Source organism: Pholis gunnellus, assembly GCF_910591455.1.
Source record: "Pholis gunnellus genome assembly, chromosome: 4".
Lineage (NCBI taxonomy): Eukaryota > Metazoa > Chordata > Actinopteri > Perciformes > Pholidae > Pholis > Pholis gunnellus.
Window position 1 is genome coordinate 22,044,957 of NC_136530.1, and position 20,311 is coordinate 22,065,267.

The window sequence follows — 20,311 nt, forward strand, 5'->3', positions numbered from 1 at the left end:
TGAAACACAAGAGAGAACACTCTATACGCATCCTGATACAGTCAGAACACCATATTCACACATATATCAAACATAAATAAATATCTATAAAATGTAGACATACATTTTCAAATGAGCCCTTTCGGACTGCACCAGATCACGTATAGAACCACCGTAATATTGTTGTTTTCAAAAACATTGCTGTTACTGAAAACTGAGCACTTCCTGCAGCTGCTTCACAGTAAAAGCCTTTCAGGAAAGAGCAGCAATCGAGCCTTTTTATGTCTAAAGCTACACAATCTGAAGTTAAATCAACTCTTTTTTGTGAGCAGATCTAACACCATATTGTAAATCCTGATTACAATATGGTGTTAGTCTCAAACTTCATTACTAAGACGATTAGCACTTGTTTCCTGTTCCCTTCCTCCCCCTTTCTTTCTGCTACCTCCACAGCGCCTTCATTCTGTACAGGAAGTGTGTCTCTGCAGTACAAACCTTGGGGAACCTCTCCTTGTACACATGGTTCATCATCACGATCTCATGGTCGAAGGAGATAGGCGAACGCCCGGGGCTGGAAGGAAAGACAAACACAGCTGAGTGGATACACTCGGTGCTCATTAAAGCCTTAATGGCTCCAGTGTGTTATTCTGAAATAAATAAAAAATAAAAAGCAGCCTGTCATGAAGTTAGTAGTTCAACGGATGCATCAGCCTCCAGAAGCTCAGCCGGAGGACGACTCTAACGCTCTATAACAGAGGTTCTCAGATATTTTAAATATTAGAGCAAACGTTCTTGTAAACCTGATAGTGTTTCTTACAGCAGTTGACTGTTTACGACAGTAAACTATTGCATTAAAAAATAGGAATATTGAATACAAAAAGAGGTTTCTTTACATTTTGTTATTGAACCTACTATAGTACAATTATATTGGGATTCATGAATGATTTTGAAATTAACATTTCATGTTCCTGTGGTCCAAAGTACCCCCATTTGAGAAACACTGCTCTATAGGCTCGGAAATTCAGGAATCTGAAGTCTTTCTTGGCGTATGCAGTAAGGGAGGAACTATAAGAGGAATGAATGAATGAATCTTGGAGAATCCCCTACCTGGACCAGCAGACGTTACCTGTGACAAAGGGTCACAACTAAGTAGATATTGATTTGTTTTAAACCAAATCATACGTCGAAGAAGTTGACAACCGTCTGTACATCTTCAGTGTATACATACCTGCTCAGTGTGCATACTGTGACATTTAGCAGTGCTGTAGCAGCAATTACTGCTCCCTCTGCAGCACACCGAGGACCCGTCTTCAAAGCCAGGTAGCAGACACCTGGTGCTTGTGATGCCATTTGTTTAAGTGAATGTATTTTGCCATAAAACTGACCAACGGTATCAATATATTTAACCCTATTCTGGGCTTTTTCTAGGGCTGAATCGTAAAGTGAAGTTGCAGAGATAAGCGCTAGTGTTTCTCCGACAGGACGGAGCGCTGCAGACACACGACTGAGCAGGCTGCATGTGACACGCGGGATTGGTCAGGTCACTGGAACGCGGGGGAAATAAAAAGCTGGATGGTGGCCACACACGCTAACGGGACCTCGGGGTCTTCATCATGTGTGTGTCTGGAGCTGTGTAAACCCGAGACCATGACAACCTCTGGACTCAGATGGCTGCACACACAGAATGGCAAAAAAAAAAGGTAACGCCTCTGGAGACCGGCGGACCTCGGACTGCACGTGTGTGTGCGTGTGTGTGTGTGTGTGTGTGTGTGTGTGTAGCTGTCAGTAATAAACTAAGGCTGTCCGCAGCTCAACTGCCTCACTGCAGTGAGTGTTCGTCAGTTCTCCGGGGTTTTTATGACCTGACAGACTGACAGTGATGTCTCCTTCAGTCTCTGCCGGCTCCAACAGAATATCAATCCATCCGTTCTTCACACAGTGGACTCCATCTTCTCTCTCTTGCCCTCCTCCTGGGAGTTATTCTATCATACACCCCCCCCCCCCCCCCCCCCACACACACACCCCCCCACCTCATGCCTTTCTCTACAATAGGACAAAATAGCGACACCAGCAATATCCTTGACCTTTCTATGTCTCACTTTCCTGAGAATAGGGGAAGACGACGTGTGACAGGCAGTGGCCGTGTGTGTGTGTGTGTGTGTGTGTGTGTTATGGGAGAGAAGATTTTATTCCAGGCAATCTTAGGCTTTGTTAGCCAGCTGTATTATTCATCACACCCATTTATGACTGCAAACAATATCTTTTGCAACTGCAATTGAAGTGTTAGATACACATGAAAATCATCTCTGATTTAACAGTTTTTGTTTTCAAAAAATCTTCCAATCTTTTTTTTTTAACAATCAAGACTTTCTGTCTCATTCCGTCTTGTTTTACAAGATACAGACATTAATATTTAGAAGATTACAGAAACAAAGGACACAGCACAGAGAACCAGTAACCCACGCACTGTCGATAACAATCAACAATCTTTAGATGCAGTTAATAAAGTTAGAATATTGGTCCAGTATTTATTTATTTTAAACTATATTTTACACAAAGAAATCTAAAATTTGAAACCAATTTAAATATTGATCAAAAATAAAGAATCAACCAAACCAAACTAAATAAATATGACCATAAAACTAAACAAAGGCAGAAGTAATGAGTAACATTCCTCGAGAGACCGAGTGCTACAAGGTGAGAGGAAGGTAGAAGAGGTAAAACAATTTGGGGCCCCAGATGTTAGTATGAGTCATTGGTGTACACACACATACACACACGTGACCAGTGCGATGAGGTAATGCCTTAAGTCATCCATCGGCAGCTCAAAGTCCAATTACCAGCTTAATAGGAAGGGGAGCAGCCTGGATGTGACATACGAGCTAAACCTCATGGAGGCCGTTTATCTTCACGCCAACACACATGGTGACAAGTAACCCCACACACACACACACACACACACACACACACACACACAATCTCACACACACACACACACACACACAGTACGTAACTGTGCTTCCATTTTTCTTTTGTTTCCACCTGCTTTGGTGTGATAATCATTTTGTTTGTATCCAGCTATTTACCACCATACTACTAGTTAGATTTCTGCCTCCACAGCAATACATTATACACATTTTTATTTATGTGTTTCAAGTATTTTTAGACTTTTTGTGTATCCTCAGGTTACGTTTGTGTGTGGCGACGATATAGCTGAAGTTGTAAAGAAACTCCAGTTTGAGGTGGTTTCTACTGAACAGTGTGAAGCTACTGTAAGTAAAAGCCTTTCCAGATGTTTTAAGCTGAAAGCTTGCAGCAGCATTACTCTGAGGGTAGGTGAGAACGTTGTTTATTTGTGTTTGGCTGAACTGACCCTTTAAACAAAGCACAGCTTCACTGTACACCCGCTCACAAGCGCACACACTCCGTTACTGATGCACGTCAATCACTCGGAGCTCGAACACGCTGAACTTTAAAACTCTCCTTTCATGTTCGTGCTCTTGAAAAAGAAAAAAGAATGGATCAGAAACCCGGACAGCCGGCTCTGCCACCGGGCTCAGTAATTAAAGGTTAGCCTTGACAGAGATGGATTCAGTGCCACAGGCTGTTATGTACATTCTTTAATTTTCCCAGACTATCGTCTTCTTCTTCTCTGTGTTATTCTTCCTGTGTGCTCGTGGCTCTGAGCAGCCTGTGCCTTTATTAAAATAAAGCCTCCGTTCAGAGAGCGAGCTGCAGAGGAGGTCGGAGTGGAATCCCCGGGATGAAAAACACAAGGCAGCCAGACAAAGGCTAATTAGAGCGCGGCTATATTTCTACTGTAATGGGAAATAAAAAGCGCCTCGCGGCAATCCCTGCGAAAGACTCCTCCGTCATTATTTTGAGAAACGACCTTGGAAACGAGCATTTGGAGGAAGTTGTGGGAGAGTACTTTTGTTTTAGAGCGGGGCAACAAGTTCAAAAGTGTGAGAAAGAAAGGATATATTTATGAAATACAATATGAGGTACAATTTCAACCCCAGGCTGTTTCGTAAAATTGGATAATTAAAACAGAGCAGGAAAGGTTTTCTTTTTTTCCCCCCATCTAAGTGGTGATGTCACATGTGACAAAGGGCACTCAAAATGCAAAAGAGCCTATTGGTAGAGAGGGTAATTGAAGTAAATCAGACGAGACGGCGAATCAGATGGTGACGCTGAGGCGGGTGAGAGAGAGAGGGAAAGAGAGAGAGAGAGCGAGAGAGGGAGATAGATAGAGAGAGCGATAGAGAGAGAGAGAGAGAGAGAAAAATAACATTGATGCTTCACAACTGAGGCGGGCGACTCGGGAAATGAGAGGCCTAATTGACCGTGACAGAGAGCCGGGCAGAATGGGGATGAGGTGTGTTTGTGTGTGTGTGTGTGTGTGTGTGTGTTTTCACCACAGTAACCTCAACGTCCCGCAGTGAACGTTCATGATTCCACTGAAAACATCTCAGTAAAGTTCTCCTGAAACCACAAAGCGTTGGGCAGGAGGAAGATGCTCTGGTGAAAACTGATGAAACGTTTGTTCCGTACATTCTGGAAGAACAAAAGGGGAACCAGGACTTTATCTAACGTGGGCTCATTTTAGAGACGCGCCCTTCCTTTTACTAAGACGGATCGATGCAAACTCTCTCTGGAATAACCTCCCTCAGGAGATCACACTCCTTATATCGATCTTAGAAATACACTGTATATGCTTTCAAGTGTGCTTTCACAGGGTTTGTGGCTTGAATTCTTTACTTGTATCTGTATACAACGGCATTCTTTTAACTTGTAGTTAATGGTTATTTTAAATATTTAATATTGTTTTATTTCACTTTTTTTGTTGTATAACTTTTAGACTATTTTTAATTGTTTTTAATCATTGTTTGTCTACTTGTAACCTTTGTAACCTTTGTTTTGAAAGGTGCTATATAATAAAGTTTATTATTATTGTTAATATTATCATTATTATGGCCCTTGAACTAAAATGGAAAGCTTGAAATGTGAAATAGCTGCACAGGAAGTGTGAGCTCAACATCAATAAATCGGCAAAGTAGAAGCTGCTCTTTTTTGCACCTTATTGATACAAGATATCAATATAAAGTATCTACTAGACTAAACTAATAACCATATTAGGCATACGACCAGGCACTATGATTAAGAATATTTAAGCTAGTTTCCTAGAAATTCTGTATTGAGCTTTTAGTCATAGTGTAGTTTGATCTGACTGTATGTGACTTGGTTGCTGTAGTTCTGTAATGAATTCAAACAGGAAGATAAAGCTGTCATACTACTTGATCTGTGGCAGTTTAGAGATTTAAGAAAACACAGAAATATAAGCTGGATGTGTTTGCGTATTCTGACACGGCGTGTGAAAAGAGCTACTTTTGTACATGTTGCATGAGCACTGATATGTGCGATATGATAGAATGGAATATGTGCTTTCCCAGACAGGAAGTCAACGGGATGCAGCGACGGACGCCTGTAATGGTGGCACGGGAATGATGGATGGGTGTGGCTCCCTCACTGCCGGCGGATGCAAGAGAGGATGGCGGACAGACGAGAAAGACAGAGAAGTGATAAGAAGTGATGGATGCGCTGCCCAAACTAAACTGGACAAAAATGGGCGGAGAGGTGGAGAATACGAATTAGAGACGAGCGGAGAAAACGTTAAATGATAATAAAAAATGTAAAAAAAGGGGACTGCTATCACTCACATCAGAGTCATACGATTTGCATATAATTGTGCTCATTTTCATTTGTTCACTCTCTCTCTCACACACAGTTCTTGTTCTTCCCCCTGGCTCCAATCATCATCATCATAATCATCATCATCATCATCATCATCTCGCCTCTCAGTCATTTCTCTCTCTCTGCTCCGTATCGTCTTCAGTTCTCAGTACATTCTCCTCTTACTAGTACCTTCATTAAGGGTATTCTATCAATTTGGAACTGGATCCAAAAGTGAACTGGCTAATAGACACCGAGCCCTAATCCTCCGTCTGCCTCTCTGTTGGTTATTTATCAGCTCTTGCAGACCGGCTGCAGACCGCTCACTAAGAGCTTTTTAATGACACTCACTGCTGGCCGACTAATATGATGTCGCGCTTCCCACCGAGGCTCGTCCACCCTGCACATGAGTGTGTGTGTGTGTGTGTGTGTGTGTGTGTGTGTGTGTGGGGGGGGGGGGGGGGGGGGGGACTGTTTGCAGCCAACTTTTCAAAGTCACCTTCATGTATATTAAGTTGCTGCTACTTTTGTTTTGGCGGCTTTGTTTATGATATTTCTGATAAAAGCTGGAACATTTTATAAGCTCTCATCGTCTTCGTTAATTACTCTTTTTGTTTCGTTTTCCAGAGAGAAACAGAAGTTATGTGAGGATGCAGTGTGATGAAGGATTACCTCAGATGGCACTTCTTTTTACACACACAAACACACACACACACACGCCAATCAGCAAACACAGTGGGACTCTAATCAGATACACACCACGCAACTCGGTCTCGACTCCTTTCATCTGAGACGACGGAAGAATTCAATATCACGGTGGTGAGACACTAAGTGTGGGTAAGGAGAGAGAGAGGAGTCACTGATATAAACAGTGTGGACTTCTTACTCGCTCCGGGGGGGGGGGGGTTTGGTTTGTACGGTGTAACTCATGACAGAGCCCCTACCTGAGGCTGCGGGAGCGCGGTCTCATGGCGGGGGAGCGGCGGCCCTCCTCGTCCGTGATGCTCTCGGAGCTGAAGTGTTTGGTGAGGAAGTGCAGCTCGTCCGGCGTGGGCTGGAAGGGCAGCTGGTGCAGCTTCTCCTGAGATGAACAGGAGGACTGTGAGAGGAGGAGCACAGAGGGAGCACAGATTACAACCAGCGCTGGAGCTACTGCGGGGGTTAGGCTGGAGCTCGGCTAAGACAGGCCAGGGCTGGTCCAGGACAGGGGGTGCGGGTCACACTCAGGGGTCGGACAGGAGCTTGGTGAGGCGAGGCTTTTCTCACAGTTTCTGACCCTGTACCCGGGATTTAGAGCCTTGAGTGTGAGTACTAGTGATCAAATACCTGAAGTCATGCTATGCATCAGGCTATGCATGGATTAAATATTAGTCCAGATCATGAACATATATTGTTCAACTAATTCTGCAGCTTTATTTAAAGCATGCACCTCCAGATGGAGAAATCCCTTTACTAAGTTTCACCTGCAGCTACAGACAGCATTACATTTACTGTGATCTCTTTCAGATCTATGTCCACAGATCTATAATACCAACAGCATTCTAAAGGACTACTTATAGGTGAAGTAGGTCCAAAACACACATCCACTACAAGGATTTTGAAAGAGTAGTTATACGTTAAATTGTACCCCACCCTCAACTTACACGTCTAGAAGTCTGAAGTATTCAAATGATCAAATCAGTCATTACTAGGCACAGTCCTTTTCATCTAGCAAGTCATTTATTTCCTCCTCTGTACATACAGTGAGCTAGCAGGCATGCTAGCAGTCTGGATCTACGCGTTAAGATGCTCGCACAGCCAGCTAACTCCCCTCACTGCCTTTGAAGCATGCTGAGCCTCATTCTACACAGCGAGCAGGCACAGAGAAACCTGCACACCGGGGTTTCAAGAAGGGGGATGGAGGAACAGCATAGGATAAAGGAGAGAGGGAGAGGGATTAGACCAGAGGGACTGATGATATGTCTCAGGAAGAAGAGGAGAAACAGAGCGGGAGGCAGAACTACACTTCAGGGCATCAGAGGGGAGGAAGGAAGGAAGAAGAACGGAGAGTATCATGGACGAGGGAGGATTTGTCGGCCTGTTGCTTTGCAGTGAAGTCAGAGGCTGCAGAGACACAGAATAAAGGTAAGATATTTACCGAGACAGTGGAGCTGGGAGTGTTGGTGCCATAGCCTGAGGACGGCAGCGAGGCCAGAGACCAGCGTCTGCCATCCGTCCTGAGGGACAGACGGAGAATAAAAGAGATGAAGACATCAACAACAAACACACAGATTTAAACACACATTCCATAACAGCCATATGAAGGAATATGCAGCACCATCACATACAGCAAAATGAAGTGTTTGCAGTTGGAGGAGGAAAGAATGCAAACACAAGGATAAGATGGACTCAACAGTGCAGGCAAAGCCATGAGGAGGATCCACTGAGGCCCTGCGGGCACGAGGTGAAGCATAACGGAGTCCAAACACCTTCAGGATTCGATGTTTTGAAATGGAAGCCAGCTGCTACTCTGTCATTTTGTCAACGAGTCCCATATAAAGACCCGCACCAACAGCGTGCTAGTCCGTCTCTCAATGACTTCCTGTCTGTGTCTCCCAGCTCCAAGCCCATTGGTTTCCTTTGACGACATGCATCTTTGGTTTCCTTTGCCTCACATAATTTTTCTATAAGGAGACTCAGGAGGAAATAGTACATTTTGTCTGGGATTATTTTCAGCGGCGGATGAATCCACATTTGGTGCTGTAGTGAGTATTTGTGACAGCAAGATTGTGCATGTGGGATTGAGTCAGAATGAACTACAGTGTGTGTCTGTGATCATGGGGATGAAGAAATGTGTCCCCCAGTGCTACAGTGAGGCTCATTGATGTGTTTTTAAGAGTTTCTAGTGGAGCTCTATGGCACAGAGGAAGAAGATATATCAGGCTTTGGTACACACACAACACTTGATAGTAGATATATAATGTACATTCACTGTTGGTTTTTGGTCTGCACATGTGGTTTACTGACAATAAGAAGAATATGCACTATCACCAGTCTTATCCTTGAAGGAACAACCATAAATGAATGCGGGGTTTCTCGACATGTTGCGACCCATCTCCTCACGCCTTTTTGGTCCCAAAGATTCTCATCGCTCCAGAGAGTTCTTTGCTTTTTGTTCGTTCTCTTTTAAAATCGCGTTCATGTGCACCGTTCGGCTGAAGGAGAGGAGACCCTGCAGGGTACTTGCTGATGTGTGTGTGTGTGCTCAGCCATGCAGGACGGAGGGCAGCAAGGGGGCAGCAGAAGGAGGGAGGAGAAAGGTCTGAGGTCAAAACTGAGAGGTTACCTGTCAGCCCTGTGTCCGTGACTGTGAGGGAGACAAGACAGTGGGGTCGTTTTTATAGCTGTTGGCAGCTGTCACTGACACACACACATTGTTCAAGCCTGTCCTAGTCCTCAAGTTTTTAAAACATGTTTGAACAATTAAAAACGAGTCACAAGCAATGAGATAACTAATTCAAACCCAACCCAACCAAATACCTGCTGAAGACTTGGTTGCAAGAGGTTCATAACATGTTATTGTAATATAATATTTAAAATAAATAGTTATCATACAAATACATTTAGAAAGAAAATGTAGAATATAGCCATTAAATTGTGAAAAATCATCGCTATGAAATATAATTTTTTTCAGATTGTTACAAATAATAAAAGTAACTAATAAAATAAAAAATAAATCCTTTTCAGGACGTTGGGGAATATCAGTTTATTGCAGTTCAATTTTATTTAAATCCAGCAATTTTAGGAACTGTTATTTTCTATACATGATCCGATCTCTTCTTTCCTAAGGGAAAAACTAAGAGGGTTTTGTACATCCACCCAAAGGACCCTCAAATCAAGGACCTGTCATATCAGACTCCACCACATGGTGTCACTGTTGTTCCAGCATCTCCAGCTTCTACAGGACTGAGGTCAGCAGTCGGACAGAGAGGGATTTCAAATTCAAGTCAACATGAATGCTCTTTTTGGCTGCTGCACTGCTGTCATCCGATGTTTGATGAACTTGTCTATGGCATGAGCCCTGATGTTCCCATGGAAACATAATCATCATCGTTAATGAAGAGTTAAGAGACAGGCCTGCTGACAATTTCTTTCCATTTTACCAAACTTTGATATGACATCTCTTTTAATCTTGGATTTAAAAATCACACAAGTCCCTGAACATGTGTGCATCTCTGTCACAGGAACACACACACACACACACACACACACACACACACACACACACACACACACACACACACACACACACACACACACACACACACACACACACACACACACACACACACACACACACACACACACACACACACACACACACACACACACACTCCCTCCTTCCCTCTCAGTAATTACTATCTTTGCTGAGAGCCCAGACAGATAAGAGGTTTATTAATCCTGGTTTGAGTGACAGCCTCAGAGTGATCATCTGCCTCCTCATCTCACACACTATCATCAGCTGCAGCTCGGCTCTCAAGGCGCCGAGGCCACTGAGCCGCTCCGTAGCCTTTAAAAGACACCGACAATAAAAGCTGACGTGCAGCTTATCCGTTCTTCAATTTCCTCACTTCCTGTCCGAATACGGTGCTTTATTTCCCACCATTTTAAGAACACCGTTAAACAAGTTAAACAGTGAAGTGACCTGCCGCTTGTGATGTAGAAACAATGTTAGGAACACTGAGATCTTGAGAAAAATGGAGAGAAAACACAAATAAAAGCTGCTGATTCCTCAAACACACCTGCACAGTACGAGCGTGTGTTTCTGTGAGCCTCACCTGCGTGCAGGAACAAAGGAGAAGTGTGCAGCTGTGTTGGGGGAGAAGTTGCGAGGGCTGTCCAGCGGGCTGGTACCTGAGAGAGGAAGACATGAGGGAAGGAAAGAAAAGGAGGGGGGGAGAGAGAGAATAAGCACACTGAACAGTAACCCCGCTGAAAAGACATCATCTCTGTATCTATGCATTTACCTAGCACAGGAAATGAGCTGTCCTGTTTCGGGGCTCAAGAGCAAACACGACAGATTGAACCTGAACTGCTTATTTGTTGATGTCTGTCATTTTTCTTTAAATAACAGAGATTGATTTGTGGTGCAACGGGCTTTTTCCCGCTGCACGTTATGTGAAAGCAAACCCTGTCAAATGACAAGATAGAAGATCAAATAATGGGCCTCTGTATGACAACGCGTGTGACGTTTTCCGCTTGTTCACGTGTCCTCCCTCCTTTTCAGTAAGGCAAGAGCTGAGTGAGTGAACAAGACGAGTCTGTCGGCTGAGTTCAGCTGACGAAGAGGTGTACCTCGTATGTCTTTGGTGGCAGACCACCGGCTTTGCCACCAGAGCAGCCATAGCTCCGGTTTGTGCCCCTCACACAGAGCTGCTGGTAGCGTTAGCAATGTAAAAGGGTATCAACGCAATAATGCATGTGAGGTGTTGGAAAAGAAAATATAGAGCAGTTTTATGCGTGCCACTGCATCATATGCACCACAACCCTGAACTTATCTCGACATTACCGGGAGAAGCTGTACGTGAAGACGCAAATGTCAGAATCAGTTGCACTGCACATTAAAAGAGTCTGAAACGTCTGAGTAATGTCCGATGATGTGTGAACAGAGCTGGTCATTGTCTGTGGAGAGTTCACAGGGAGTGAAGTAGGCATGGAGATGACGTTTCCATGCAGCTGGCGCAAAACCAGAAGAAAAAAACATCCGTGGGTGAAAAAAAAAAGAGGTCATTTAAATGGAGAAAAAAATGATTTAACTGGAGAGACGACGAGGAGGTTTGGAATTTCTGATGGTGATGGTGTTGACGCCGAAATCATCAGACAAGTTCAAGGAACAGCGAGAGTCTCGGTTGTTTATGACCGAACTACAAGCCGGCTACGTGACTGTGGCGCAAACCGCATCAGGTCCGGCCTCCTGCATGCTCTGCCCAGGTGCCGCTCCTCACCTAAACCAAATGATTAAATAATTGATGCTTTATTTTATTTCAGTGAGCTGGTAAGAATCCTCCTCGAGTCAGAAGCATTTTGATCAAAATCAATCCCACCTAAACACATGTAAAAGTTGAGATTGTAACCGAGTAACCGCTCATTGTCTCATTGCATAGAAGCGACTGTCACTATTGATTGTTTAGAGCATAAAAACCCCCACAAATAGGCTCCATGAAGTCACTGAATAATTAAGAGAATACGAAACATCTGTCTTTGTGTTTCAGGAGAGGAAACATCCATACACCGAGCATAGAACATCTGCAGCGCAACCTCGACGAACCTGCTGTGAAACTGACACACGAGAAAACAGCCGATGCTCCTCTGAATTATCCTGAGATTATTCAATAAGCATACTGACACATCGATGCATAAACACACAGCGTGATGGATGGATGGGAACGTTGAAGGCCGGGTCTATCTGCAGGGAAACACGGCGCTCGGTGCGCAGCTAATATTTCAGCGCAGGGAGACGGAGAGGGCGGACGACGAGAGATTAAGTGGTCGGACATTTCCACATCAATTATGCATCTCTCCTCGCCCGTCTGGACGGAGCAGGGACTCAGATATTAATAAGAGCGTTTGTCTCTCCGTCGGACAGGAATCCCCGGCTCTGCCTGAAGCAGCGGAACATGTATGCACATACTCGAGCGAACACGCCTGTTATTAGTCAAACAGAAGCTTGTTAGTTTCCATCGCATTCACCCATTACATTCAAAAGACACAGAGGTCTCAGGGAGGAACTGTCACACCTCATGGCTCCGACTGTGTGTGTGTGTGTGTGTGTGTGTGTGTGTGGACCATTCGTCAACGCAAGAAGACAGATGTAAGACTTAGGAATCCATCTCTCTCTGTAAAGAACAAATGCACACAGCAGCGAGGTGTAAACTGTGTGTGTGCGTGTGTGTGTGTATATAGGGCGTCTGGCGCCTCTCAGATCTATTTGCATGATAATGCGACGGTGCTCCAAGGTGTGTGTCGTGAGCTCAATGTCAGCAAGGCTTCCCAAAGCCGCCTCAGAAACCCTCACCCTGGGTCTGAAGTGGTATTTTGTTTTAGTGCTGTACTCATTAGACAATCAAATGAAAGCAAAAACGCCAACTAATCTCTGGTTCCAGCTTCTCCAGTGTGAGGACTTCTGATGGACATTTCCCTAATTTACAGAATAGCTGATAGACTAATCAGAATGTAAATGAGTATAACCTTGAGCAGACCTCGTAAACTGACTTCAAACTAGTTTGATTTTATTGTAGCCAATAAGATGAGGCTGCTGTAGTTGGAGTGAGAGAGTGTCCAATGAGGGAGAAGGAAGGCGGAAGGTCGAATATTATCTTTTGCAGTTGTGTGACTATTGCCGTACAGTACATGTCGGCTGAGAAGTAACAAGACACTGCAAAGATGTGTTTAAATACTTTGACCACAATGGAGGGAGGGGGAACTATAACATGTCCCAGTTCATACTGCCCAGTACTTCAATTCAAAATTCAAGGGATCTTTAATTCATTTTTTACATTATGTGGCTATAAGGGATGGGCATGACTACTTAATAATAATAATTAAAATAATAAAAAAACAACAACAACAATACTAATAACACATTGCCTAAAAATATAGATTCAGTGTAATCTTCATTTGTACATTTCTTTGGACGGGACGCGGTGATTAAACTGTGATGATCTGAACAGATCCGTGACAGATAACATTCAACGTTTTCAATCAGAAACCAGGATTAACAGTGATCTCTGGAAGTGTTCTCGACAAAAGAAACAAAAGCGCAGTGCAAGCTATTTAACGTTAAAGCTGCGTATTAGTTTGATGATTAACAATTTGCGCACCAAGCACAAGGAGAAAACAGCAGAGACAGACACCAGGCGGGCTAGCAGAGTTAGCACGTTGTTTCCATGCCACCAGGGCAGAGGAGGTTCACCAGCTCCTCACTGAAATGACATTAAGCTCCCGGTGAGCTCGGTGGAAGGAGGAGATTTCTGCGAGCTGATCGCGTTTGTTGAGCCGGAGTACGAGTTACAAACAACTAGAAGAGAGAAGAAGATGGCGGTCATTTCCGACCTTATTCTTACATTTCACTTTTTTTTGTGACAACTATGATAATTTAACGGGAGTACTCAAATATGGAGATTACTTCAAACGCCCACGGCTAGTGGCTGCGTAAAAAAATGTAATATCTGCCAATATTATTTAAGATCTCAAGTACTGATATCAGATCAGTTGTGTCCTTGGCGCCCTCTGCATCTACAGGACAACAGTCCTGATTATGAGATGTGGAAAGTCTGTTGAAACACAGAGCGGAGTAGAGTCAGAGAGGGAGGGAGTAGGACTCCACAACCTTCGGAGCGTGACGATTTCCTATTTCCTGTTGACATGTGTTGTTCCTGATACATTAGTGGTATCTCAGAGGGTTTAATCCCTTGCTGTAGGAAAGCTTTCAGTTGTGAGATGACAGGTTGTTGGCTTGTTACCCGTCCGTTTGTTTGCATGATGCTCTGGTTTCTTTTTTGCCCCACTGACCTGCACTGGTCACGGCTGTCATACAGCTGTCAGCCAAAGTCACTGAGGTCGCTCCGCACCGCACCGAGACTAGAAACATCACAACGCCTCATTCCCACCACACACACACACACACCGTGATGCAACGTCCACACAGTGACTTTCAGCATGCTGACATACTCTGATTGGCTCCAGAGGGGGGAAAAAAATTCAAATCACTCTTGAAATCTATTTGAATAATACTTTCCACTTCTTGTGAGGAAGAGAAAATCACCGTGTGGATGGTGTTTTGAAAGTGAAATGTAAATTAGGGCTGAGAGTACCCGGTAGGCGGTCTCGTCACTGCAGGTATAGAAGCCGCTTTGCTGTCACATTTTCAGAAGGTTTTGTGCAGCTGACAGTGACCTACTTTAGCAAAGACTAAGACATATACCGGCGTATGAGATACATGCAAATGTATTATCTGCTTTGTGCCTCTTCAGTCTCGCTGCCTCTCCAGGGACGGCGTGGTTGGGATAACAAAATACAGCTATAATTGGGGAGGGGGCGGAAGAGAAGAAAAGAAAACGCACAATGTGTGACAGGAATAAGAGAAAAGCTTAAATCCCAAGTTGTCTTTCTTCCTGTCCTTCAGTGCAATAACAAAGTCGCGCGGTGGATTGTTTGACAGAATTCATCAGAAGTCAGAGCACACGCAGCTGCCAATCATCAGCTGGCCTTTACCAAATGTCAGCGGGGGGGAAAGGGAAGTTCAGGGCCGGGCGGAGTTAAAGGAAGAGAGAAAGTGTAGATTGTGTAGGAAAGTGTAGGAGAGAGTGAAACGAGACGTTACGGAGATGAAAAGAAACTAGCGAGAAAGAAAGGAGACAGAAGGAGGGGGGGGGAGATTTATGCAGGCTTTTCAACGTTTAATAAAAGTCATTTTTGGAGAGGATTGGTCCTCATCAGCCCCTCAGGATATTAGAATTTGAGGAATCTCCATTTGATTAGCGGCAAATGGCTGGGTGATTGAAACCATGATGAAAATCGTGATGACGGCCAGAGGGAGAGTTTGAGAGGAAAAGAAGAAGAAAAGAAAAAAAGAAACCATGTATGTCTGAAGAGGGTCTGTGAAAGGAAGAAAGTTTGAATGGCCTCCAGTGGTGCATATTAAGTAGTAAAGTAGCAGCCAGCAGTGAGAAATCACAGCCGTGGATCAGACTAAAGGTTTCTGTTAACGTTTCTGTGGAGGTAATATCAAACTTAGCATGATTTAAGCTTTTATTCAAACATTTGATCAAAGCTACAATAAGTGTAGTTACTGTGTAGTTACTGTGTAGTTACTGTGTAGTTACTGTGTAGTTACTGTGGACTGAAGCAACATGGGAGAAAAGGAAAATCACACCATTAATTACCGACATTTAATTAGCAGTGTTTACTTCCTCGTCAGTGTCTGGGACACAGAGAGACGGGGGCCGTGAGGCGGGCCGCCAGATTGGTGGCAGCGTTACCATGGCAACACAGCAGCCACAGCAGTCAGGATGGAGAAAGGAAAAAAGAGAGGAAGAGAAGGAAGACTGGAGCGAAAGAGGGAGAGTATTATGGATGCTGCAGCGCAATGTGACCCCAAACAGGCGACCACACAACCGATATATGGCCAAAATGCTCTATCCCGATACATATATATCACGGTAGAGCACGTTTACAGGCAATGCAATACATAAACAACATACAGGCCTATTGTTGTATACTCCCTTGTGAATGAAATACTTCAATACTTTAGTGCAACATTATCCGATTGTCAAAGAAATTTGAGTTAGTGCTTGTGATACATGATTTCATCACGATACGATTCCACTGAAGGACAATAAATTATTATATTGAATTATGACCCAGCCCTACAAAGAGACACAAAAAAACTACACAAAGAGGGTAAAGAACTATGAAGTCAGTGCGTCCTTGCTCCTCCATTGGAGGTGGTGGGGCCTCAGGCATGTCTGTGCCCAGGGGGCCACTGTCTCATAATCCACCTGTAGATATATGATGACAAATTATCTTTAGAAGCTCCCAAACATGCTTCAAGCTTCTCAGTCACCAGTCCAAAAAAAATATTTTACTTCTTCCATTTACCTGCATCTGAAAGTCCCTTGCTAGCCTCAAATACAGAGCACCAACAGAATACAAAAGGAGAGGGAGAGAGACAGAGCGGGGTCTCTGGATTTAACCACTCAGCATCTATGACGCTGCACATTCAACATCTATTCTGAATGATTACCTTCAGGGTGACGGGCCATAGGAATTTGCACTTTGCATCGGTTATATCGGATCGCTGATTATTGAATGGAGGTACTGATCAAAACCAGTTATTCAAAGTGTGTGTGAGTGTGTGTGTGTGTGTGTGGGCGCTGTGACTGACTTGCCAAGTTCCATCATTTCCTGAGCAGGAAATGAGACGTGTGCCTGTCAGCTGAGCACAAACACACTGTTAATGAAGAGCTCTCTCTCTCTCTCTCTCTCTCTCTCTCTCTCTCTCTCAGAGTCAGATATAATTGTCGATATTTTACCATCCATCCATTTGTCATATCCATGCTGCAGTTTTTCTCTCCTCCCATTCAGTCCCTGTCACCAATCCATTTTCATTCAGTCCCTCCAATCTATATTTCGACTGTGTCGCTCGCTCCCCTTCAGTCACCATCAATCAATATCACTGGTGTTCATCTCTTTTCCATTTCTCTCTCTCCCTTTTTACATCTGAAGGGTGTAGGAGGGTGGAGGGGGTCCCGTGGGTGGGTATCTGATGGTTGATTTGGAGTTTTGTGTGCTTGTCTTGAAGGCTGTCAAGCGTGTTCGACAAAAATCCTGCCATAACAAATGTCCATAGTGTGAATGTATGTGTGGGGGTGAGAGGACCCCCCCCCCCCCCCCCCCAAATAAATTATTTCTTTAGAACCTTTCCATCTGTTAATTTTCTTTGGTCTAAAAATCTGCAAATTGTAAAAACACTCGAGGTCACGCCTTTAAATAACTTGTATTGCAAGATCAACAGTTAAAAACTGAGATATTAAGATTGTAATGAAAAAAAGCATTTTAAAGGCTGTAAACGAGACAATGTTCTGCGCTAACTGCTTAATAAATGGCCATAATGTTCAGTTGGCCAACGGTTAAACAGCAGCCAACAAATACTGCAGGTTTGGGTCTGATGCAGATATCGATATGTACCCAGTGGGACATTTTACGGTTGAAAAATAAACCCGTCAGTGCTGTCAGATATATCTGTGATACGCCAAAAATCAGCCAGCTCATGTCAATATATCAATCAGGCTCAACTGGCATTGCTAGTATCAATTTGTCCCGAGACAAATTTATATGATCTGCTCATACTCGCATGTCCGTATCGATCAATTCCAGGAGAGCACGTGTTGAGAGTTTTATGACGTTGAATGAAGAAGGGCAGAGCTCGAGCTCATCATCGTCAAATGCAAGACACTCAAAATACATCCAACCAATGAGAGATTCCTTAAAAAGGCAGGCGGCAGCCCACATAACATGGTGGGTCTGTGCATCAGTCCATGCAATCAAATATCTCGCTGTGCTGTGCTCAGACAGCCGCCCGCTCTGTTTATTGTGCTTTGTTGGTGTGCGACGGTAAACAACACGACTCCATCTAACGCAGCTCACCTGCTGTTACTACACACTGTGTTCTGCAGATGAGGAACAAATGTGGCAAAAAACAGGTGATACTACACCATCAACTGATAGTGGTTCCTTTACTCTTGTCAGCCGGGCAGACCGCTGTAAGCATTGTAGGTATTCATGGTCCCCAGAGGATGAATCAATCCTTTAGTCTGTTAAATCAGTTTAGGCTACCTAACATGAATTTTCAAACCACAGTTTTCAAACTGCTGACCAGGATGCTGCTGGTACCAAGATAATGTTTACACATTTAGGAAAATAGATCTCCTTGTGTCAAGTGTCAAAGCAAGTACATATATGTGTGTGTGTGTGTGTGTGTGTGTGTGTGTGTGTGTTACCTGTGAGTCCATGCAGAGGTGAGTGTGGTCGTGGCAGGGTGGGGGAGGTGCTGGACGTCACAATCAGGCTCTTCCTGTTGCTCGTTCGACAGCTGAGGACAAAAAGAAAAAACACACACAAACTCAGTTCAGTGAATTCATCTCTGTTCAGATTTTGGATCAATAAAGGCAGCTGTGTTATCTGCACAACAGTTAGAATTTACCGGAGCTTTTTTTTTTTGCAATGAACCACACACAAAGACGTCTGCGTCTGGCGTCTCCGAATGCTACTAAGCCTTCTTTTGACGTTCCTCCACACTGAGCTGGAAGGCAAAACAGCCGCGGTCCCTTTTGTCAGGCACACTTTCACTCTCTCTCTCCTGAACGTTAAAGCCAGTCGTTTGTACCGCTTCCAAAAAATAAAATAAAAAATGACTGCAGCTCTGCAGTCAATGACAGCAGGGGTCTGACAGCGTGCGTTTAGCTTTCATACATGCGCCGCCGCTGAGCTCACAGCTACAGTTTCACAGAGTGCGTCCGTATGTCCTTCAGAGGACAGCGAGGACACCGCAAAGACACCAGATAGTCGCAATCATGCAACGCACAGCCAACGGTCGCCTGCTGCTTTATTGCAGTCCAACTTGAGCGAGTCAAAGGATTTAGTTTTGCCAACAAATATGCTGCTGTCGTCTATATACAGAGGAGTAATAGCAGAGGAGATGAGGTACTCCATCAGCTGCTAATAGAACGACAGTCCCTTTAAACGGTGACCTTTTAACAATACGGGATGTATAGACGATGTACTTTGTAAAAATGCAAGCAGAGTTATTTATGTATTTATCCTTCTAATCTGTCGTGTGCCGCTCTATTTGGGCAAACAATCTCTCATTTACCTAAGGGTTTGCACCCATACCCGTTTGTTCAAGAGATAAACTAGAGTTCATCTCAACTGAAATAATATGAGGTATGATATTAGTTTAGACTAGAAATACGGTTTTGTTTAGGTCAGCAATAAAAGCTTCATGAAAACATCGCACCTCTTCTCTTCCACTGCAGGGTTTTATTAGAAGATGTCGACCCAGGCTCCGCCGCTAATGGCTGAACAGTCATTAAGAGGTTGATCACGCAGCGTAATGGTTAGACTTCAGCTCCCCTCTGAGCTGAGATGACTGTGTCTTTGTAGTGTAGGTGTGTGTGCGTGTGTTCGTGTGTGCAAGCTCTACGAAAGATGCTTGCATTGAAAAGAAGAATCTGCTTTTAAGTTGCGACAAGCGTCCCCAGACAGAAGGGGAGAGGAGGAAATGAGGAGGCAGCCCTCGCACAGGTCGAGCTCGCAGGATCTTTCCCGCTTTGTTTTTGTTGCTCTGCAGTTCACGGCCGAGCGTGTCCGTAATGACTGGAGGCGAGGCTCGCTGTGCGCTGAGGAAATGACGGGTGGAAGAGGAGGCAGTGATGAGGCCTCAGGGTGCGCTGAGGATGATGTCTTATTAAAGTTAACGCTAAACTGGCAGAGGAGGATGAAAGTCAACAGATGCTGTTGTTGTTATTACCAAATACTGACCTAATCACTGGATCTAAAAGGTGTTCCCCGAGGTTCTACTCTGGGTCCTGTGCTGTTCAACACATATGATGATGGCATTTTACCAAACTTACAGAAGTCTCTATGCTGCTGACTGCACAGTCTCATTCTGTAAGACTAGGCTACTGAACGACTGCACGTATCAAAGTAGTATTTCTGGAAAACATGCATCAATCAATGCGATTGGTTGCCAAGCTTCAAGAGGACAGCTCCTCTCTGTTTCGCCGACGCCGGAGGATGAGCGCAGAGGAAGAAGAGAGGAGAGTGGCGTGCTGTGCACAGCGTAACTCTTGTTGGAAAATCAAAGGGTAGCTCTGAAGTATTTTAGTTTAGTTTCTTCATCTATTTGTTAGCCTAAATGAACTGAATCCAGTGTTCACATTAAGATTTCAAACCCATTTTCTAAACAAATGCAATGTGTTCAACGTCTTCCCTCAGGTATGCATGTATTTTTTCCTTAAGTGAAAGAATGGACACACGCTTCTTACAGGCTCCTGCATTG

The 20,311-nt window shown here is 44.1% G+C and overlaps 1 protein-coding gene across 6 annotated transcripts in view; it reads right to left on the bottom strand.

Annotated features, from left to right (window-relative positions):
• The window catches only part of mast2 (microtubule associated serine/threonine kinase 2), a 149,347-nt gene that overhangs the window by 25,891 nt on the left and 103,145 nt on the right, over positions 1-20,311 (bottom strand). For 4 of the 6 annotated variants that reach the window (XM_079157662.1, XM_079157661.1, XM_079157665.1 and 1 more), the window contains 6 exons: positions 18,252-18,343; positions 10,530-10,605; positions 9,038-9,058; positions 7,850-7,928; positions 6,657-6,811; positions 475-550 (listed from right to left, as the gene is read on the bottom strand). In XM_079157662.1, coding sequence (XP_079013788.1) covers positions 475-550; positions 6,657-6,811; positions 7,850-7,928; positions 9,038-9,058; positions 10,530-10,605; positions 18,252-18,343 — 499 coding nt within the window. The remainder of the gene's footprint in view (positions 1-474; positions 551-6,656; positions 6,812-7,849; positions 7,929-9,037; positions 9,059-10,529; positions 10,606-18,251; positions 18,344-20,311) is intronic. The other 2 variants (XM_079157663.1, XM_079157666.1) reach the window with 1 other exon arrangement.